Consider the following 24,886-nt stretch of genomic DNA (forward strand, 5'->3'; position numbering starts at 1 on the left):
ACAGTGAAGGATAACGGCGCTTCTGAAATTTCTGTGTAAACAATGAGTAACGTACACGTGGCTGGTTCCGGCTCTTTCCAGCGCTTGCGCAGACCAAAGTGTCCACACCCTCAGATCACTCGGACATGGCTGTGATCAAAGAGGTAAAATCGATATAAATGCCGTTCGTTTTCTCACACAAACTGCTCGTTTCGTGTCTTAGGCCATCAATGTGTTCTTACATTTACGAGTCATTAAATCATGTTTGATTTGGACTTCTCTGACCATAGACCTCCATTATATGACTGACAGACAAGAACGGTTTGACTTAAAAATATCAAAATTGAAAATACTGTGGAAACAGTAGGCTACTGTGGAAAAGATGTGTTTTGTTTTTAGAATAATAAAACAAACAAAAAAACGTACAAATTTTAAAAATGTAAATGAAATACCCTAAAATGTGAAGTCTCACACAGGGAATTCTGTGAAGCGTCATTTTACGCTTTTTCACTGTAAATTATCAGATGATTTGTTTGATTTGTTCTTTCTAAAACTGTACATTTAACAGTATTCTACTTTAAAATGGCACGAAATGTCCTGATAGATCTTGTATTACAGTTTTTTTACCATTCAATTATAATTATTTCTCAGTACCGGTACATTGCAATAAAGAAATAGCACACATTTATAAATAACATTGTGAGAAAATATAAATATATGACTGTTGACTGGTGAAGACTGAAAAAACGAGAGGTTGTCATATGGGATCTCAGCACGGGCATGATCGTTTTACTTTTCAGCAGGCTTCATTATTGTGAGGAGTGCAGGAAAGATGAATGGTGGATGAAAGCTGGACTCATCTTTGTTGATGGATGCTTGGATGAAGTGATGTTAGATTGGCAAGGCATGAGTCACGCCAGCTCTATAGGCGAGAAATTACACCCTGTGGCTGCCACATTTAAGTGTGTGGATGCACTTCATTGCTGTTCGTTCACTGTATGCATGGGTACAAAAGTCAAGGTCACCCACCGATGAATTGTGTTATCTTATACGCTATTTAAAGCACCATTTACATGGAAATTCATAATCAAGTCTACAAGAGGACTTGGTGTGTCATTGACGTTTAAACCACTTATTTTCATCATAAGTATCCTCAATAGATTTTTTTTTTTTTCGACCAACAGTGAATGTATTTCGCCGGTTATAAATAAGTAAAGATCTGTGGATGGTGTCTGTGCGCATGTAAAAGGTCAGCCACTGCGGTTATCAATAATGTACAGAATTCATCTGCCTCAGGCTGAAACTCAAGTTGAGATCATCGTTTACAGAGAGACAAATAAATGCAAGCTCAGACAGACATTTGTCAGCCCAAAATGAAAGCGGAGCCCTAGAGATCATGTCAGTTATGAAACCGTTCCATTCCTTTCTTCCTTTCTTTCATTCTTTGTTCTTGTGGGACAGCTGGAAATGAGCAACGAGATTCGGATTGAAATGTAATGTGATCTTGTGGACACTTTTGTGTGTGTGTGTGTCAACTGTACCTGATTTGTCACCGTCACCAGTTGCCAAAAATTTCCCAGACTTGACTATGGCAGAAGTATCGTGAAAGTTTACCATCAAAACAAAACAAGGAAAAAAATTAATAAAATAAGAATGTAATTTTGTATTACGTGTTATTTAAACGCATTCTCATGGGCGTCATATACTGACACTTTTGCCAACATGTATACATCCAACGCACATGGCAACCTTTAGCGTTAATATAACACGCTTCGGTTATGGGTAGGTTTAGGTCTGGGGTAGTGTTAGGGTTAGACCACTAGGAGGCGCCTTCTGGCTCATATATACCTGCGTCTAGGGTTGGGTATCGTTTGAATTTGAACGATTCTGATTCCGATTCCGATTCCTTGTTTCGATTCCGGTTCCTAACGATTCTCGATTCCGATTCTTTTAAGAGGCAGGGTCAAAAAAGTTTAGCTAACCTTGCTAATCAACGGCCTTTCTGAAGGAATTAATCCTTTCTAAAGGAAATACTCCTTCTGTAAAAATACTCCTTTTTCACAAATTTTGCATTTTGCCGAGATTTCGTTATTTTTAGAAAAGTGAAGCCACACTTTGGATCATCGACGTAAGGTACTCCTGTTCGACTCGCGTGGTTATGCCAACACTTCCGGTAGACGCTTCTTCGTTGGTGTTGTTCAGCGGTTTCTTCTTCCGCTCGGCGGACTGTGAATATCGAAACTAGGAATCGAAATTTTTACTTTTGAACGATTCCGGGAAAAACGAGAAAGTTATTCTCGGTTCCAATCGATACTCGATTCTCGATACCCAACCCTACCTGCGTCTCATATTGACACTAAAGGGCGCCATGTGTGATGGATGTATTCGCATTGTCAAAAGCGTCAGTATATGACGCCTTGGGATGAGAACGGTCTTGTTATTTATTTAAAAATTTACATTTTTACAAACATTTTTTTTTCTTATGGCAAATGCATAAGGATACGTTTGCACGACAATGATCTTTTAAAAACGGAAACGTTTTTTCTTTCGCATTTTCCGCATACAGACGACAGTGTCAAAATGACCGTGCTTCACACGGATCCGGCTAAAAACACTGTATTATTCATGCCAGGCCAGTAGTTGGCGATATGACTTTGTAAAGAAACACTATGCGCCTATAGACTGAACACGTAATACACATGCACATGACATCACCGTTTCCACAAAGTTCACTTTGAAACCCATTTCCAAAAGTTTGTGTTTTTAGGCCAAAATGCATAAACAGTTTAACATTTTTATTTGAAATCGTTGTTGTATTAAACGGCCCTTTTTTTTTTTGTTTGTTTTTTTTTTTTTACTTTGTCTCCAGAAAACATGAATCAAATAGCCCTTAAAGGAGAACTCCGGCGCAAAATAAACAAACTTTTGGTCTAATAAAACTTTGGTACCTAGTCAACCGTTCTCTGAGATTTGTTTTCATGATAATCGAATGTAAAGAGTTTTATCTCTAAAACTGTTTAGCTTATAATGCTAGTAATTGGGGCATTTACTGAGTAAAAAGAAATCGCTAGTTAATACCACTAACAAAGCTCAAAATAGCCCCACACTAACACAGTAACATAATGAGGGTCCATACATGCAAAACGAAGCATTGAGACCTTTGTAAGTGTACAGACCGTTTAATAAGAAGATACTTTATAAAGACAGTCCACTTCGTGTATTCGTCTCGATAAGTCAAACCACGAACGATGTGCCAAGTGCGCTGAACTGTACGAACAGCATTCGTGGTTCGACTTGTCGAGACCACAAGACACATGAAGTGGACTTTCTTTACAACGTATCTTCTTATTAAATGGTCTGTAAGTTCTCAATGCTTCGTTTTGCATGTATGGACCCTCATTATGTTACTGTGTTTGTGTGGGGCTATTTTGAGCCTTGTTAGTGGTATAAACTAGTGATTTCTTGTTACTTATTATATGCCCCCATATACTAGCGTTATACGCCAAACAGTTTTTAGAGATAAAACTCTTTACATTCGATTATCATGAAAACAAATCTCAGAGAACGGTCGACAAGGTACCGATGTGTTATTAGACCAAAGGTTCATTATCCAGTCTATTGTGTAAAATATTACAACCCATTTTTAGTTTTTCTAAGATTTCCTTATTACAACCCATTTTTATTTTTTCTAAGATTTCCTTAAAAACAGTTATAATTGGAATTTATTTATTTTTATGCTCCACTAAAAAAAGTTATTTGCCTGTGATTTGAATCGCTCACCTTGCCTGCATCATTGAAGGTCAGAATGTCAGTTTTAAATGCTTATTAAAAATGTACTTGGGAGAGAAACTTTCCCGAATGTTTTAGTGAGTCTACAGTTATATTTCCACAGCAGAGGCTTTGTGACCATTATTGTCTGAAATTTTCCTCGGGCTCACTTGTCATGCGAGCCTGACATTAATTCTTTTAATTGTGAAGTCTATAGAGCACTGTATTCGTTTTCTGAAAACTAGCTACAGTTTGTACCTTAGACTCAATCAAGTTGTCAGGCGGCTCACATAGCAGGCTTCAACAATCCCCGGGAACACAGCGCACCGCCACGTCAAAGTCTCAGAAAAAAAGAACATTACGCTCTGTGTGGTGAAAAGAAAAGGCCACAAAAACATGAAAGAAATTCAATTATCCTCCTCACAATACTGCAATAAACCTCATTTTACTCAGGGACATGCATCTAAACACTCTGGATGTCGGTCACATTGATGCAGCGAAACCCTGCGAGGGCCAGACTGTAAAACCAATAGAGATGCTGAGACTTCATCGGTAGGAGACCCAGTTGGACCTAGATGGTGTGGAATCATCAATTCATATTGATCCACTGATACCAGCCCTTCTCAAAGTTTTATTCCCACATTCCAATTTTCTTCCCTTGGAGGAGGAACAATCCATTCTTGAAATACCTCCCTGACTTGGCAAAGAGTCCACCTCGGATCGATGCCAAGAGCGAGCCACCGCTCCTCTAGCCTGAACACACACTAATTCAGGAAGACCAGAGGTCATCAACTTTTAGCGACAACATCTTATAAATATGACACTCTGACATCATCCTGGGAAAAGCATAGCCGAGGAGGCTAATGGAAAAACTGCTAAATTTCACCTCGTTGACCTCTCTCTGTATAAAACACTTACTGTCATGCATAAATGGGATTATTTTAGAGCACAATGCTTGTATTCTGAATCAGGTTTTTTTTTTAAACCATCATTTTGTAATTTTATCTATATCCCCATTCAACCTACTGTGCCAACCATCATTTATCTTCGCACTGGGGTGAATGCGTACATACTCGGTGACTCATGAAATCTTTATAGAAGTGAATCATGTTAAGTATGTGGGCACCAAAAGTAAGAAGTAGTCTCAAGTGCTTGCTGAAGGCTGGACGATTTTAAAACACTAGATATTATACACTTGCCAAACTTTGTAAATGGTTACTAAGAAAAACTGGGCATCATTCACTAAATGACTGAGGATCACACACTACTAGACTTTCATGTTCCTTCTAAACACAACAAACTCATGTGACTGATTTTCGGCAAGTTGCGTAGATTCCTCCAATCTGTGAATTTTGGCAAAAATATCTGTGTATATCAAAATATCAAAGTCAGTGTAGTGTTGTGTATTCCAGCCCTAAGGCAAATTTTAGTATTACTTTTGCACACTTAGGATTACGGATTTAAATTACCGCTGTTGCACACTCGTCAATGAATGATAGCTCAAATCAAAGGACCTGTTGAGATCAAGTGTTCAAATTAATGACATTTCTAACATGGCAGACAATGAAAACAACCAAAACATCCCATAGTCACATTTGCGACATTTCACAAGCAAAAAAAAGGTCTGTCTTTTGTCAAAATTGTCGTGACGCATGATGCCCAGCCCAGACAGAGATCAGTTTCAAACCAACCAGCTTTCTGTTGCTCAGTGTGGCGAATTCGCATGACCAATCGGAACTCAAGCGAAAAACGTTTTTGTTGACCTCCAGATTACGTAGATGCTAGCTGACGGTCGTCTGTAGTCCTTTTGCCCCGATGCAGGTGACGCGAGTCGACAACACAGACGTAGTTGTTTGGTGTCCGTTTGGTGTGTCCTTAACTTAACCCTGCAAGCTAATCAAGGTCTTCAGGAATACTTGGACTGCATTTAACTCCACTTTTAGGGGCTGTTTACATGACACGACAACGGCATTTTGGGTGCCTGAAAAAAAAAAAGTTTTGAAAACGCTCTCCGTGTAAACAAAAAAAAACGTGAGTCTCTGAAGACGAAGTCATGCACGTGTATTACGCGTTCAGTCTATAGGGTTTCATCGCCATCTACTGGCCTGGCATCAGAATACAGCGTTTCTAGTTGTTTTGTTTTTTTTTTGATCCGTGTGAATGGGGATCGTTTGTGTCACAATAGGGGATTATCACGCTGATACGTAGGACTTCCGGATTCAGTGATCTTTGTGCACTGCCACTTCCGTTGAATCACCGATCTCGCTGGCGAATTGACGAAGGACTACACTAAGTTTATTTATACGGCATCCCTGGTAAATTAGTGTGATTCACTAAAGTGCCGGCAGCAAACAAACGTGCTACCTTGAAAACTCCATACGTACTCCATACGTACATACTCCATACGTAGGGTTGGCGTTGTTGGTTAGATTTGCGCGTTTGTAACGTCACATAATACGTAATTACGTTCAAAAGGTCACGGGCGACGTAGCCGTAAGTACAGAATCAAAATCGTCCGACATCGTTGTTTTACCTTTTAATTCCTTTTTTTTTTGTAAACGGCGTTTGAGTTAGTTTGCACGTTCAACCTATGCGTTCAACTTGTAAACACTGACTCTGTAATTCCGGCTACGTCGCCCGTGACCTTTTGAACGTAATTACGTATTACGTGACATTACAAACACGCCTCACAGAATAGAGCAAGGCTAGCATTTGTCCTTAGAAAAGTTAAATTTTTGGAATAAGCATTGAAATAACCGATCATTTCGCATGATAAGACCCTTATTCATCGTCTGGTGTCGTTTAAAGACATTTGAAGCTGCATCTGGAACTGTTATTAACTGTCGTTTGGACCTTGGACCGTTTGGTTCCCATTGAAGTCCATTATATGGAGAAAAATCCTGGAATGTGTTCATCAAAAACCTTAATTTCTTTTCGACTGAAGAAAGAAAGACATGGACATCTTGGATGACATGGGGGTGAGTAAATTATCAGCAAAAGTTTTTTCAAAAGTGAACTAATCCTTTAAGTGTGAGTGCTGTGAGTTGCTGTAGTGACGTCACAGTCGTGTTTTATTGTGGTATATGGATCCGACTGAAGTGAGTAGACTCGATCCCTCGGGTCAAAACTGAAGGAATCGAGGGATCCAAATAAACGTTCCTCGTCCACTTGACGTAGCTGAACGCGCTTCAAAATGGCGGCAGGGTATCCCCCCGAGGGGACGTGTTAAGGGAAGTTTGCGAAAGTATGTCTAAAAGTAGAATTAAACACAGCCTAGAAAATTACTGGCACATGGGAGAGTGCTGGCTGGGATTCTAGCAATCCTAGCACACACAGTGACATATTAGAAACCACTAAGCAACCACATTACAGCAGTCTGACAACACTCTGGCATAGTGGCGGCGACTTGTTTGCTTAGGCAAGCACCACTTATCTCTTCAAAAAACCTGTTCTGTTTTCCTTGCAGGCTGTTAAATCGTAGAAATCACTATTGCTCACATAAAACTGGTATGTAGATCTGAATGACCGACGTTGTACCTCTTTTAATATTGATTTATTTCGCGAACTTAGTGACGGGAAAGTGACATTGCTCTTTTTGGCATCTTTTTGGCATGATTGTTCCATCCAAACCTAGAATATGAAAGATATCCGTGAGCTTACCAAATATAAACAATAGATTCTGCCAACAAGCTCATCAACATTCTGGCTTTACAAAAACGTTCATGTTCCTTCTCGGAGGCTTCGAGGAAATGCGTGTGTTTGCGATTTTTCACAGACCTGTTTGAGAGGTAATGAAATCTTGTTGCAACAGCTAGGATGATTACAATGCTTTATTTAGGCCGGCACACCACCCTCAACACTGTATTTTAGACTGCAATGAAAAATCCATCTAGCGCCGCCATGAATAAACTTGACAAACAGGAATGTTAACCAATTTGAGGCAGAGTTGTGAAATGCTGACACTTTGTTTGCCTTGAAAGTGTTGCGAGACACTGGAATTCTTTTCATCATTTTATTTTTTATTTTTTTTCCTGGCTCAATCACAAAGCACCTTTGTGCTGTTAAGCAGCAGTTCATAAAAGCACAGAAAAGTCCTTTAAATGACACATTGAAACATGAGTTTTATTGGACATACGGCTTTCAACGTCAACATTAAGATATATGGGAAGCATCACAGTTTAAAAATGGATTGGATTTTCTAACCTAATGATTAGGATTCGTTGCATTAAAGGGTTAGTTCACCCAAAAATGAAAATTCTGTCAGTATTTACTCACCCTCATGTTGTTCCAAACCTCTATGTGTTTATTTGTTCTGCTGAACACATTGGAAGATATTTGGAAGAATGTTTTAATCAAACAGATCTCATTCCCCATTGACTACCATTGTATGTATTTTTCCTATGGTAGTCAATGGGGAATGAGATCTGTTTGATTAAAACATTCTTCCAAATATCTTCCTTTGTGTTCAGCAGAACAAATAAACACATAGAGGTTTGGAACAACATGAGGATGAGTAAATGCTGACAGAATTTTAATTTTTGGGTGAACTGACCCTTTAAGCATTTTTGCTCTTCTGCCTAAACAAAACTATTTGGGGTTGTGAATCGCCACAACATGGACCGTATCACACATGGTTAACGTGTTTAATATGCAGGTTTATGTTGTCAAAAGACGGGAGGGACTAAATGTGCTCTCCTTTTGTCACCTTCCCTTTAATGAAGCACTCTATTTACCGATTCATAATAAACACAATGGCGTGCTCTTTCAAGCTCTCAGATTTCCCAGATCTCATCAGATGAGCGTAAGAGCGAATGATTGAAGCAGAAAGGATAACATGCTCCAGATCCTTTGTTACATCTTGAAAAGGAGCTGAAACTGGCTTACATTAAAGAGGACAGTGCAAAATATGGAAACGTTCATTAAAGCCATTTAGCCGTTGAACAAAGGAGACGCCGGCCTACATACTGTATAACCCTGATTCATTTTACTCTCGTGCTGTATTCATAAATATGCTCTCTATCAATTTTTTTTTGTTTTGTTTTTTATCCGTCAAGATGAGCTCAGACTACACTGGCATGAGAATGCATTTTTATCCTTATGTAATCACGTTACAGTTTAGAGTCGGTATGCTGTTTACAAGAGTGGGCAGAACACATCATCTTTTAGAAAAAAAAAAATCTGAAATCTCCTACGATGTGCAATTTCCAAGAGTTTTAATGTGACTTTCATATAAAAAATAAAAAATAATAAAACTCTGTTTATCTGTTAGTTTCTGTATACATGAACCGCTGAAGAAACACCCACACATGTTTTTTTACTGCAGAGCTATTTCTGCTGTTATTACTGCAAATACTTCAACTGCAGATCTAAGAAATATTAGGGATAATTTTAGCAACAGCTGCTATAGATCCTGCAGAAGAGATAAAAGAACAGGGAGGGGTTTGAAGTTTTGGAAGGCAACACACATAGCAGGATTTTTAGTTCCATAAAAAAATGAACTAGGAAGGTTGTGCGCTATTATATAGTTTACTTATAATAATTGTGTTTTTTGACTTTAAATGTTTTTTTTATTATTATTAAGGTCTATGTAATTGTGTCTCAACTTAACAGTACAAAATCCTAATGTGTTGTCGAAACACAAACCGTTTATGTTAAGTAAAAAAAACGTGTACATCCAGAAGGTGGCAGTATAGTGCGAGCCGACTGCCATTTTGCCCGAACTTAATTTTATTGTGTTCAATCTGCTTAAATATATGTACAACTTAAGTTTACTTAATCCATTTGTGTTGGATTACATGATTGATTTGTGTTGCATTAACTGAAACTGGGCAGTGCTTTTAGTTCCCAGCATGCTTTGCATATGGTTGAATTAAGAGAGAATACATGTTAAAATTACGTTGTTTTTTTTTTTTGAAATTTAGAAAAGGGGAAGACTTGATAGTGTGTAATAGTGTTTAAAGGGTTAGTTCACCCAAAAATGAAAATTCTGTCAGTATTTACTCACCCTCATGTTGTTCCAACCCCGTAAGACCTTCGTTCATCTTCAGAACACAAATTAAGATATTTAAGATATTAAGATCGCTCCTACATACTAGTCCATAGGCTTCTTGAGGGACTGGCTCTTGCTGTCCCCGAAAAGTCATTAAAGACATCGTTAAAATAGTCCAAGTGACTACAGGGGCTCAATCTTAAGTTTATCAAACGACGAGAACACTTTTGTGCGCAAAAAAAACAACAAAAATAACGACTTTATTTCAACTATTCACTTCCTTCTCCATGAGCCTGTAAGTCAGTTAACGTAGTGTGATTGCGTAAAGCTACGTCACACGTAGGCTCACTATTGGCCGACGCTGGTCATGTGTGTGTGATGCTGTGTGACGTACAATAACAGAAGCTTACGCTATTAAACTAGTAACCTGACTCGCGCAGAGGGAGAAATAAACGAATAGTTGAAATAAAGTCGTTATTTTAGTTGTTTTTTTGCGCACAAAAGTGTTCTCGTCGTTTGATAAACTTAAGATTGAGCCCCTGTAGTCACTTGGACTATTTTAACGATGTCTTTAATGACTTTTCGAGGACAGCAAGAGCCAGTCCCTCAAGAAGCCTATGGACTGTATGCAGGAGCGATCTTAATATCTTAAATATCTTAATTTGTGTTCCGAAGATGAACGAAGGTCTTACGGGGTTGGAACAACATGAGGGTGAGTAAATACTGACAGAATTTTCATTTTTGGGTGAACTAACCCTTTAATGTTAAATTACATTAGAATTATTAAACTATTTAAATTACAGTGGGATACCATTGTGGAGAAGAGTGGAGCATTTTGTTTGCGTGTCAACTGATTTCATTATTTTCTATTGCGTTGGATGGAGGAGCTTGTAATAATCCTTGTTAAGACAAAGCAAAGAAGATAAATGCATTCTCATCGAAATACCAGACATAAACCATGCCAAACTACCGCATCATAAAAACTCCTGCTATTGATCTGATGCAAATAGTTTTTATTCTGAAATTTCATTACAATACTGGCAACTGCTTTGGATTTACATCCCTCTAAGAGGCTAATCTTTCTAATTCCGTTAGTTTTGGGAAAATCTATTCAAATTGTCAATAAAGCAGGCTACTGTATTATCTTAATTTCCTATCAGGAAATCTGAAAATTTATGGAGATCTCTTGTAAATCGCAATTGAGTTGGTCTTAAATACATAAATGCTGAGTTTGACAGTTCAGGTAAAAAACCAGACACCCAAAGGTTTTATGAATAACATTAATATGCTTAAAGGGACAGCTACCCCCAAAAATGAATATTGTGTCATCATTTGCACCCTTGTTTACTTCCAAATTTATTAGATCTTTAATAAGATTGAATTCAGGTTAATCAAGACACTTTTTACCACTCATCTCAGTTGAAAAAGAGTGTGCTGAATTCTTGATTTCTTGAACAGATCCAATTAAACATTTTAAAAGACATCTGATTAATTTATTCCCCTTAATAATCGCTTTGTATCTACTAAGCAGTGTGTGTTGTTTTGTATTAATGACCGTTTTACCACCGCCGATTACCAGTTAACGTGAGTCTCGTGCGCATCAGCGCCCTCTGTCTTCACACAAAGGAACTGCACTGACATTCCAAGCCGTATATCTTTTTTTTTTTTTTTTTTTTTGAGTCGCTCTTCCTTGAGTCTCATGGACTCAGCCAATCTGAATGCTGTGACGAGGAGAGGCAGGATCCCAATATTTAACACACAAGGCACTGATACATCTACACCTGTCACTGACTGCTCTCCACGAAGAACTAATGCACTTTATCTCCCTCTTCACATACTGGAGAAATCCACACATGGGACTGCCGTTCCGACGTCTGTGCGGTTCCTGAGAAGTCAAACGGCGGTTTCCTCGTGTTTTGCCATTATTTACCGGGACATTTTTTACAGACGCGCTTTATCATGATGAACTGAAGGTGTAAGGATGCGACTTCACCAAAAAATCAACTATGCCGAAAATAAATATGTCTTGATAGGCTAGGCTACACCTGGAAACAGCAGGATGCAGAAGAAGATTTTTGCACCTATTTGAACATGGATCTCATATCATAAGGAGGATTTACAGAGGGACACCACACAACATCCCTTATTAGCTATAGCCTGGCTGTATCATATAGTGGAAAGTGCTTTAGGTAGCCTATAAAGATGATCCTTTTCCGTAAATTTCGCGTGTTGATTTTAATGGTGTTTCTGGTCGCCTGCACCATGCACATCATGATAGACCTGTTACCCAAGCTGGAGAAGCGCGCGGCGGGCTCGAGCTCCAGCGCCGGAGGAGGGGGCGGCTGCTCCTGCGCTCACACACCGGGCGAGGATCCCCGATCCTGGGCTAAGCAGCGCGGCAGAGCCGCCGCCGCCGAACCGGGCTGGCCTAATAAACACTCTTTGAGATTACTGCAGGATTTCAGCAATGAGCCCAACTCCAATCTCACTTCGCACTCACGGGAGAAGGTGACCGAGAGAGGCGAGTCAGAAAAGAGAGTGAGACAGCTGCATTTGGGCTCAGAGAAGAGGGGTTTGATGAGGGACACAGCGAGCGGACAGAAGCAGAGAGCTGTCCAGGGTTCCTCCAGACTGAAGGCGCTCTATGAGAATCCGCTGTATGGGATTGAGCTGCCTCATCTCACTGAAGATGACACCTTATTCAACCTCAACGCTGATATCAGATTCTACCCAAAAGCTGCCGGACAACAAGAATGGCAAGTGTTACTTTAAACCTGCTGTTATATGTTTAAAAGTGGGCTCGTGTAAGTCCCGGGACCGGGTTGTGGGCTACTGTAACACACGCGGAGGTTGTCAATATTCTGAAAAAGAATGTTGAGGATGAATTTTACTTTTTTTTTAAAGTCATAGTGTATATTTGGTGTCTTTAACTATGTATTTCATTTAAAAAATGCCACTGTAAAAAAATGGATGATTTATCACAATTTGTTTTTCTTTTGTAAAATCAACTTAGATAATGGTTATATATATATCTATTTTTTATTATTATTATTTTTTTACAGTGTGCACATGTGTTGATGTTGCGTTGCAAACACTTTTGTTGGGGTGGATACTGGTAAGGATAGGGACATGTTTGGTGGAATAGGTAGATTTAAGGGTGGGATCCACTTAGTTCTAAATTGGTATTTTAAGGTGTATAATGGAAGGTCAGCAGTTATAGACTTTTGCTGTAATTATAGGTATTTGAAAAAGATAAGTAGAGTGTAAAACCATGTATACACAATAAGTGCGTTTATTAATCTTAAACGTCAGTACAAAGACACTCAATATAATGTGGCCTGACCTGCATGGGGACAAAAAAAGAAGAATATATTATAAGTGCAAGTTTAAAAAGGCTGTTATACATGTGAAACAATTTCCTATGTCCCAGTTATGCATAATTAAAATGTTAATAGACTGGAAAGTTGTCACAACTATAAGATTTATCGTCAAAAAAATTGCAGTTGGTATTTAGTAAATGACATATTTGGTAATTGGGATAATTTTTCCTGATCTTGTTTTGTTTCACAGTTGTCCTGTTTAAATTTAGCTAAAAAGGTAAGTTTATAAGTTTGTAATGTGTTTTAAATGCACATATCTTGTGGAGATCATTTTTCTCGCATCAGAGATAATAAACTTGAGGTTCCCATTGTGACTAAATGGCACGTCCCAAAATGTGTTTATCCAAAAGCAAGTATTTAAAGAATGGTTAGAGCGTAGAAATGTTTCTCAGATCACACTAGGGGTCATATTTTTTTTCGTTTTGTCTAAGTAATAATCATACAAATGTCATATTCCCAATGGAAATCAAGAATGAAAGCAACGATTAGTACATCGCTTAAACCTAGAGCTAGAAATAAGAGTGCATATGTTGTGGAAAGACGTGATACTGTTCTAATTTCCAGTTGATACTGACTCATTGTGAGTGTTAAAAGCTTCGCTGCTAGACTCGGTGTGAGGAGTTGTTTTCTTCAGAGCTGTCAGATGCATTAAGCTGAAGGGTTTTTTGTTGGTGTCATGCCCTTTGTTTGCTCCTGCGTCCTCTCTTTTTGTTCTTCACCCGGCAAGCTCTGGCGTCCTCAGGGACGTATCTCAGCGGATTCTCTCTGCCTTTAACCATGACTGTATTAACTAAACATGCCTTTTAACCACGCCTGACTGATCCAGATTAACTAAACAGGAACGGTTGAGTTAAAGGCCTTTTTTAACAGTGCTTTGTTAATCACTGAAAATGCATGTGACAGCTTGTTGTCATGCAGATGCTTTCTCTTCGTGAAAAGAAGTATGATAAATGTAATGAATGTACATTTGTGGTGTACTTCAAATACTCAGTGTTTTTTAAAATTGCAGATTATGTAGGCTAATGTTAATAAATAATTAAGTGCACTTTGAGAGAGCACACTTGTACGACTATGTTTCTTAACACGCTTAAGTACACATTTAAAAAGTGCGCTTTGTAATGTCAAAGTGAAAGTTTTACTTTAAAGTGCGTTTTGAATCATTATGTTTTAATAATATTTTGTCATGCCCATGTGTTGACTAACATACTCAAGGACATGTAAAGTACTTGGTTATAGTGTAATTTGAACTGTAGGTTGTTATTTAAATGTAATACTGTATATGTGTGCTAAATTGCAACTTCATTAGTGTAATTGTAATTATACTTCAATACATGGCACTCAAAGTTTCAACAGAAATGACATGATTATAGTTTAGTTTATCATAAACGCTTGTCAGTATTCAGCAGTAACTTTAACTGTAGTTAAAAGACAATATACCTAATTAAAAATCACTCTATTTGCATTTAATATAAATGTGAACTAAAATACAGTTTCATTTCAATTAAGTGTCTAAAACATTCACACTTTAAGTATATCTTTTTTTTCCCATAAGTACACTTTTTTAAAAGTATGCTTAAGTGTATTTCTTTTAATCCCATATTCCACCTGGGCCTTGTAATAATATAAATACTAATCCTGATTGTGTATCTGACCAACACATTCTCATCCTAGGGCGTCATACACTGAAGCTTTTGCCAATGCGTATACATCCATCGCACATGGCACCGGTTGGGGGGTAGGTTTAGGTCTGGGGTAGGGTTAGGGTTAGACCACTAGGAGGCGCCTTCTGCCCTTATATATCTGTGTCTCATATTGACGCTAAAGGGTGCCATGTGCGTTGGATATATACGCATTGACAAAAGCGTCAGTTTATGACACTTTGGGATGAGAACGGGCTGGTCTGACTGTATAATATTTTACACATTTACACTCACAAAGTTGCATGGCTTTATCTAATTTGAGTCCACCTTAGTGTAGTGTGCTGGTAGTGACTAATGTCGTCCTCTGTCCTTTATCAACAGGCATAACGAGGGAGCCGTGGAGGAGGAGTACAGTCCGGCAGGGGAGGCCTCTGCTGAGTCATATCCCAACTGGCTCCGCTTCCACATTGGGATCAACCGGTACGAGCTGTATTCCAGACACACCCCTGTCATAGGGGCCCTGCTGAAGGACCTGGTCTCCCAGAGGATCACCAGTGTAGGTAGGTACAGGGACAGGACCTGCTCCTGTTTAATAGAACAGCACAGGTGAAGTGGGATGGCTCTGGGTCCTGTGCTGCCATCCCGAAAGCAATTAGTGCCAAGTGCTTTTGAGACATTATTGGAATGACATGAGCCAGTGGTGTGCAAAGTGTCATTTTGGTTGCATTTTGGAGGCTAAGGGTTTGTTCACACCTGAGACCGCTGAAAAGATGGATCTCAGCCTGTTTTCAGACTAACTCTGGAAAGGTTTGACTGATATAGGATTGCAGCACGGACCAATGACATCTAAATGAACCGAAACTAGGAGGTGAACACAATATGCTCACGCATACCGGTTAGTCTTTACATAGTTCTTTCCTAATTAGTATTTAGGTTAAACCTCTGACCCTGTTACCAATTGGGTGGAGTTTTAAACATTCACAACAAACTCAAATACAGAAACACACTGCAATACTCACAACGCACCCGAACACAGAATCACACTGCAATACTCACAACACACCCGAATACAGAAACACACTGCAATACTCACAACACACCCGAATACAGAAACACTGCAATACTCACAACAAACCCAAATACAGAAACACACTGTAATACTCACAACACAACCAATACAGAAACACTGCAAATACTCACAATGCACCCGAATACAGAAACACACTGCAATATTCACAACACACCCAAAAACACACTGCAATACTCACAACACAACCAATACAAAAACACACTGCAATACTCACAATGCACCGGAATACAAAAACACACTGCAATACTCACAATGCACCCGAATACAGAAACACACTGCAATACTCACAACACACCCAAAAATACACTGCAATACTCACAATGCACCTGAATAAAGAAACACACTGCAATATTCACAACACACCCAAAAACACACTGCAATACTCACAACACAACCAATACAAAAACAAACTGCAATACTCACAATGCACCGGAATACAAAAACACACTGCAATACTCACAATGCACCCGAATACAGAAACACACTGCAATACTCACAACACACCCAAAAATACACTGCAATACTCACAATGCACCTGAATACAGAAACACACTGCAATATTCACAACACACCCAAAAACACACTGCAATACTCACAACACAACCAATACAAAAACACACTGCAATACTCACAATGCACCGGAATACAAAAACACACTGCAATACTCACAATGCACCCGAATACAGAAACACACTGCAATACTCACAACACACCCAAAAATACACTGCAATACTCACAATGCACCTGAATACAGAAACACACTGCAATATTCACAACACACCCAAAAACACACTGCAATACTCACAACACAACCAATACAAAAACACACTGCAATACTCACAATGCACCCGAATACAGAAACACACTGCAATACTCACAACGCACCCGAACACAGAATCACACTGCAATACTCACAACACACCTGAATACAGAAACACACTGCAATACTCACAACACACCCAAATACAGAAACACACTGTAATACTCACACACACCCGAATACAGAAACACTGCAATACTCACAACACACCCAAATACAGAAACACACTGTAATACTCACACACACCCGAATACAGAAACACTGCAAATACTCACAACGCACCCGAATACAGAAACACACTGCAATACTCACAACGCACCCAAATACAGAAACACACTGTAATACTCACACACACCCGAATACAGAAACACACCGCAATACTCACAACACACCCGAATACAGAAACACTGCAATACTCACAACACACCCGAATACAGAAACACACTGCAATACTCACACACACCCGAATACAGAAACACACTGTAATACTCACACACACCCGAATACAGAAACACTGCAATACTCACAACACACCCGAATACAGAAACACACTGCAATACTCACACACACCCGAATACAGAAACACACTGTAATACTCACACACACCCGAATACAGAAACACTGCAAATACTCACAACGCACCCGAATACAGAAACACACTGCAATACTCACACACACCCGAATACAGAAACACACTGTAATACTCACACACACCCGAATACAGAAACACTGCAATACTCACAACACACCCGAATACAGAAACACACTGCAATACTCACACACACCCGAATACAGAAACACACTGTAATACTCACACACACCCGAATACAGAAACACTGCAAATACTCACAACGCACCCGAATACAGAAACACACTGCAATACTCACAACGCACCCAAATACAGAAACACACTGTAATACTCACACACACCCGAATACAGAAACACTGCAAATACTTACAACGCACCCAAATACAGAAACACACTGCAATACTCACACACACCCGAATACAGAAACACTGCAAATACTCACAACGCACCCGAATACAGAAACACACTGCAATACTCACAACGCACCCAAATACAGAAACACACTGTAATACTCACACACACCCAAATACAGAAACACACTGTAATACTCACACACACCCGAATACAGAAACACACTGCAATACTCACACACACCCGAATACAGAAACACACTGTAATACTCACACACACCCGAATACAGAAACACTGCAAATACTCACAACGCACCCAAATACAGAAACACACTGTAATACTCACACACACCCGAATACAGAAACACTGCAAATACTCACAACGCACCCGAATACAGAAACACACTGCAATACTCACAACGCACCCAAATACAGAAACACACTGTAATACTCACACACACCCAAATACAGAAACACACTGTAATACTCACAACACACCCGAATACAGAAACACACTGCAATACTCACACACACCCGAATACAGAAACACACTGTAATACTCACACACACCTGAATACAGAAACACTGCAAATACTCACAACGCACCCAAATACAGAAACACACTGCAATACTCACAACACACCCAAATACAGAAACACACTTGCAATACTCACAACGCACCCAAAAACACACTGCAATACTCACAACACACCCAAATACAGAAACACACTGCAATACTCACAACGCACCCAAATACAGAAACACACTTGCAATACTCACAACGCACCCAAAAACACACTGCAATACTCACACACACCCAAATACAGAAACACACTGTAATACTCACAACACACCCGAATACAGAAACACACTGCAATACTCACACACACCCGAATACAGAAACACACTGTAATACTCACACACACCCGAATACAGAAACACTGCAAATACTCACAACGCACCCAAATACAGAAACACACTGCAATACTCACAACACACCCAAATACAGAAACACACTTGCAATACTCACAACGCACCCAAAAACACACTGCAATACTCACAACACACCCAAATACAGAAACACACTGCAATACTCACAACGCACCCAAATACAGAAACACACTTGCAATACTCACAACGCACCCAAAAACACACTGCAATACTCACAACACACCCAAATACAGAAACTCACTGCAATACTCACAACACACCCAAATACAGAAACACACTTGCAATACTCACAACGCACCCAAAAACACACTGCAATACTCACAACACACCCAAATACAGAAACACACTGCAATACTCACAACGCACCGAATACAGAAACACACTGCAATACTCACAATGCACCCAAATACAGAAACACTGCAATACTCACAACGCACCCAAAAACACACTGCAATACTCACAACACACCCAAATACAGAAACACACTTGCAATACTCACAACGCACCCAAAAACACACTGCAATACTCACAACACACCCAAATACAGAAACTCACTGCAATACTCACAACGCACCGAATACAGAAACACACTGCAATACTCACAATGCACCCAAATACAGAAACACTGCAATACTCACAACGCACCCAAAAACACACTGCAATACTCACAACACACCCAAATACAGAAACACACTTGCAATACTCACAACGCACCGAATACAGAAACACACTGCAATACTCACAACACACCCGAATACAGAAACACTGCAATACTCACAACGCACCCAAAAACACACTGCAATACTCACAACACACCCAAATACAGAAACACACTGCAAATACTCACAACGCACCCAGATAAAGAAACAGACTGCAATACTCACAACACAACCAACACAGAAACACTGCAAATACTCACAATGCACGAATAGTTGGTTAAGAAACATTAATAAAATAAAAGGTCACTTTCACGGCTATTATATTATCGGCAAATGCAGTTTTTTGAAATACTTTTCAGAATTGACGTAATTGCATTTTGAGTGTTGCGGAGAATATTTAAGTTCACACTTTTCTCAAACGTACAAATGGCTTAATTCGTTTTCTGCATGTTAATCAGGAATAGGAGAAGGTTATTAACATTTCAAAAATCATCTCTATACGGTACGAAATACCGCTGTTCACTTTTTACAATGTGGCTCAATGCAGCCTCTGGAGCAAATAGCACCTTGCTGGATGTAATTTTAGTCATATTAGGATTAATTAAGGTTATAAATTCAGCACTTGGTGAAATACTCTGCGATGATTGCAGTGCTTTCAAAAAATTAGACTAAAAGAGAACATTCAGGACACATTTAATCAAATAAATAGAGCAGTTCTCTGGGGATTGAAGCAAATCAAAAGATCTGCAGTTAAACAATACTTGTTTGTATATGTGTAGACCGAGATACACTACATGATAGCACTGAGAGCTACGGCATTATGGCTTTGTTCCAACTGACTTGTCTCTGCTCAACTAATGAGTTCAATAAGACTTTACTACTGCAGAATTGCACAGGTGCTCTCTGGGGAAATATGATACAGATTTTTTTTGGATTACTCAACGTAAAGCTGTATCAGCCATCTTTGCTGTCCGATCTCATTAATCAACCTGACAAAACTTGTTCTGCTGATCTAAGGTCAGTTTTCTCATAGTTTTAAGGCGTTTGGAACTAGACTGTCTGGATTTAACACTTAAAAAGAAAATGTGAGACAGGCACTGACACAGCCCTGCCTGGAAAAGCCATGAGAAACATGACTTCACTCTCTAGACAGCATGGTGTAATTTGGGGGGATTATTCGCTTTGTAGTAAATATGATTTGTTGTGACTGAATTAAGCTGCCGAAGGCCTACGTACACACAAACCACTTGTGCACACTTGCGAGGGACTTCATTTCAACTTCAAATAGTTGAAAATGCTCTCCAAAATTCTTAGACAAGGTTACATTTGATTTTGAAATACATTTATTACCACAAAAGTAATGTAATGATATTTCTGTGTGTGTATATATATATATATCATTAATTAATTCATAATATCATCATCAAGTATTTTGGTGCGTTGTATCACACAAAAATGTAACTTTTAAGTGAAAAAAGACTGTGTTTTGTCATTTTTAGTATTTTTTTAATTGGCTATATAGGTTGTGTCGATTTTGTTTTTTCAAAGTTCAAATAAATTAAAATGAGAAATGAATACTAGCTGGAATAAAAGTATGTTTGTATACAATACTTTTAATGAAATGAGTTCGTCATATCACAAATATCTCATATATTTCAAATGTTTCAACCGTTTCACCTCTTCGGCTCTCATAAACAGCAGATGGTTGCATAGTCTTGTAAATCTGCATGTGTTCGTGTGTGAGATTTACCGACAGCCTGGCGAAATGCACTAAGAAATCACCACTGCTGTTTACAAAACCGACTCCCAAAACATCACAGCTGATACATGTTTGTGTGAGTTAGAGCGAAAGCTATTTAGCATGAATCCTGGAAGAGAAGGTTGTGTTAGTGTGTGGGTGTGTGTTCATATTGTCTTGTTTTTAGAAAGCTGGTCGGCTGGTGTTACAATAATTATGTTCCTTTCACAGCTATGAAGTCAGGCGGCACTCAGCTGAAGCTCATCATGTCATTCCAGAACTACGGTCAAGCCCTGTTCAAACCTATGAAGTAAGTGATACTGCTGTCTTTCATTTTTCATGAATGCATTTCCTATAGAGAACCAGTTTGTTCAGAAGGTTCCTGGCATACTTTCATTTCAAGAAAGAGGTGTGGACTAAGCCTTTTGTGTTTTGAACAAAAACATGTGGTTCTGCTTTTAGATGTTGAACCAGATTTATGGTTTATGTCTTTATTTTACATGTGTATGTTAAAAATAGAATGGTGTCAAGAAATCCCAGATAGCAAACTGACATTGAATCAACGTGGAAACAACGTCTCTCATGACATTGAAACAACGTTGATTTTGCTCATCGAATTAACGTTGAACCAACGTCAGACGCGGCATTCTTCAAAGCTAAATGAAAATCGAAAATTGGTTTGCTTTCATAACGTTGAAACAACGCGTTGATTTCAAGTTGATTTTCCGTTAGTTTTGAAAGAATGGCGCGTCTGACGTTGGTTCAACGTTAATTCGATGAGCAAAACAATGTCAGATCAACGTTGTTTCGATGTCATGTTTCCACGTTGATTCAATGTCAGTTTGCTATCTGGGATGGGAAAGACTTGAATCATGCAGTTCTGGTTATTAACCACTAGAGCGACAAAAGTTACCGACTGCAGCTTTAAAAGTCATTTCGGTCATTTACTCACTCTCATGTTGTTCCAAATCCATAAAGGCCTGTTCACACCAAGGACAATAACTATATCTATGAAAGATATCGTTTTAAAAATGGTTCTGAATAAAGAATCACAGAGTCCACACCACAACCAACAATAAAGACATTGACAGCCACTCAGAATGCACCCTACTTGCAAGTGCTAGAGCATTTAAAGTGGCAGCGTACACATAAAATTACCAGAACCATATTTTGTGGACGCTAATGTAGTTATTGTTAGTTATATTTGGTCAGCATTGGAAATGTGTGTTCTGCATCGAGTTACATAGTGGTGTGCCACAGGGTTCTATATTAGGGCCTATTTTATTTCAAGGTTCTGTTGATGTTTTTAAAGCGTTGGATGCTATTGCTCCAAAACAGTGTGTTGACCTTTTGATACCTTATCAAAATGAAGAAATATGAAATATTCTAGTACTTCTAAGCACTTTAATTGTGCTACAGAAATACAATTTGTATTGCATTGTATTGTTTCCTTATAGTTATTGTTGGTGTGAGCGGGCCAGAAGACTTTCGTTCATCTTTAGAACAGAATGAAGATAATTATTTATAGGGGAAATGAAGCAGTGAATCAAGTTTACATGATTTACAAGATGGATTTCCAATATAATCAACAATTATATAAGAAACATTACAAATGTAAACATTTAGAAGAAAAAAAGAAAAAACTTTGTATCTTGCGCCGCCATTGTGCAGTTGACGTCACGGGGTTGGTTGGCTCAAATTTTAACAGGCTCTGGGCATTGAAAATCGCGACATCAAACTGTGTTTATACCAGTGTTTTGACCGCGAACGACTAATGTTAGGTACAGTTACAGAACTGTAGTTAGGTACAGTTATTAGACAAAAAAAAGACGACGTCTCATGTTATATGTTGACAAACTGCACATAGAAACATTGTTCGCGATCTCTGCCGTCAGATATTCCCGTCTCGTCAATAACATGTAAGTTAGCACGTATTTGTTAAAGGGGAAATGAAACGTCCATTTTTTCGCACTGGTAGTGCTAGTAACGTTAGCTACAGCCTACATATACTAGGAAAAAGTGTCTCCGCTCTGACATTCTTCAGGTAAAGCATCGCCACTTCTACGCGTCTAACTCACGGCACAGCATGGTAAACGTGCGCGCCGGTGATGCAGAATTGACCACGCAACACATGCTCAAGATCAACCTCTTGACAACAGATGGACTCTGACACGGAGGGCATCGCAGGACAACAGCCACACTGACACCTGGTAAGTTAGCGTTGCAAACCCGCTCTTCGCCCCAAACCACCACTGACTGTTCTACACAGCAACGTAACTTACATGGTGTTGACGAGACGGGAATATCTGACGGCAGACATCGCGAACAATGTTTCTATGTGCAGTTTGTCAACATATACCATGAGACGTCGTCTTTTTGTCTAATGACTGTACCTAACATTAATCGTTCGCGGTCAAAACACTGGTGTAAACACAGTTTGATGTCGCAATTTTTAATGCCCAGAGCCTGTTAAACTTGAGCCAACCAACCCCGTGACGTCAACTGCACAATGGCGGCGCCCTGGCGGCGAAAGATACAAAGTTTTTTTCTTTTTTTCTTCTAAATGTTTACATTTGTAATGTTTCTTATATAATTGTTGATTATATTGGAAATCCATCTTGTAAATCATGTAAACTTGTTACACCGCTTTATTTCCCCTTTAAAATATTAGATTTCTGTCTCTCCATTGAAAGCCTAAAATCTGAAGCTTCACAAGTTTCATAGATAGATCGTAAACGTAATCCATATAAGTCAAACGGTTTAATCCTAGGTTTCTGAATCTGAAGAGACACAGCCGCTTTATATGATGAACAGATTAAACTTAGGCTTTTATGCGCATATAAACATTGATTGGGCGAAAATACAGAGAACGTTCAAAATTGGTAAGTATGAGAACCAATGAGGTTCAATGAATGCCCTTGTTATGATATTGAACAAAGCGAGGATGCAGCCGTTTACCTAAAAATCCCCAATTGAAAAACTTTTTCAAACCCACTAAAGATTGCATCTGAACTGATTTGAAGGATTATTAGCAACCCCCTCAGTTGTGTTCGGCATTTGTTGGCCGGCAGCACGAGCGTCCGTAAGATCTTTCTGGGTGGGTAATGATCAGTCTGGTTTTAATTAACATCACCAGGCTTACGCATTAATTAAAAACTGCGAGACACTATCACACGCTCTCGGGGATATTTGCCAGAAGAAGCTGTAATAGCACATAAAACAGGGCGGGTCGACGGAGTGTGTCTGCCTCCATATTCCCTCTGTTGAAACAACACAGCCAGGGCTACCTGATTTATTCGTGATCAAATAATTACTAGGTGATGGTTGATTGCTTCCACCCAGAGGGAAAATCTTTTTTTTTTTTTTTTTTCTTGTTGTTGTTTTGTTTGATTATGCTTTGTCATTCGCCATCTGTGATTTCTTAGTCTTTCTTAGTGGATACAGACACAAGCATTTGGTGGCTAAATACACACACACACAGACAGAGTGAGAGAGAGATTGCAGTAGCATCAGGAGATGCACAATTCACACACCATACAAGGTGGCTTATGCATGTTTGGATTAGTGCTCCCTGCTGAAAAAATCACTGGCTTAGGCCATGATGAATTACTACTGGGATGCACAACATAATACTGTGCAAAGTCTTAGATGATTTAAAGATGTTTGTTATTGTCTAACAGACATGTCCGTTTACATTTCCAACCAGTCCTTTTGCCATTTATTGTAAAAATCCATTGCTGTTTTTGTATGCACAAGGAGCTGTGTTGTTTATATACTATTTAAATATTATACAAAATCATTTTTATATTTATATTTTCACTTCAATTTTAGTTTTAGTCAGCATGTTGTGTTTTGGTCATTTCCTTTTATTTATATTTAGCTCTTTTTTATTTCAGTTTTAGGTTTAACTTCAACTTATTTTAAAGGGATACT

General features: G+C 38.9%; 1 protein-coding gene across 1 annotated transcript in view; it reads left to right on the plus strand.

The window, feature by feature from the left end:
* Positions 1-24,886, plus strand: part of fam20ca (FAM20C golgi associated secretory pathway kinase a) — a 142,973-nt gene that overhangs the window by 50,776 nt on the left and 67,311 nt on the right. Inside the window, exons 2-4 of the mRNA XM_039685628.2 lie at positions 11,580-12,492; positions 15,138-15,316; positions 21,185-21,263. Of these exons, the coding sequence (XP_039541562.2) occupies positions 11,939-12,492; positions 15,138-15,316; positions 21,185-21,263 (812 nt within the window). The 5' untranslated portion in view covers positions 11,580-11,938. The remainder of the gene's footprint in view (positions 1-11,579; positions 12,493-15,137; positions 15,317-21,184; positions 21,264-24,886) is intronic.

The sequence above is a fragment of the Pimephales promelas genome, chromosome 3 (assembly GCF_988280905.1).
Source record: "Pimephales promelas chromosome 3, fPimPro1.hap1.1, whole genome shotgun sequence".
NCBI lineage: Eukaryota > Metazoa > Chordata > Actinopteri > Cypriniformes > Leuciscidae > Pimephales > Pimephales promelas.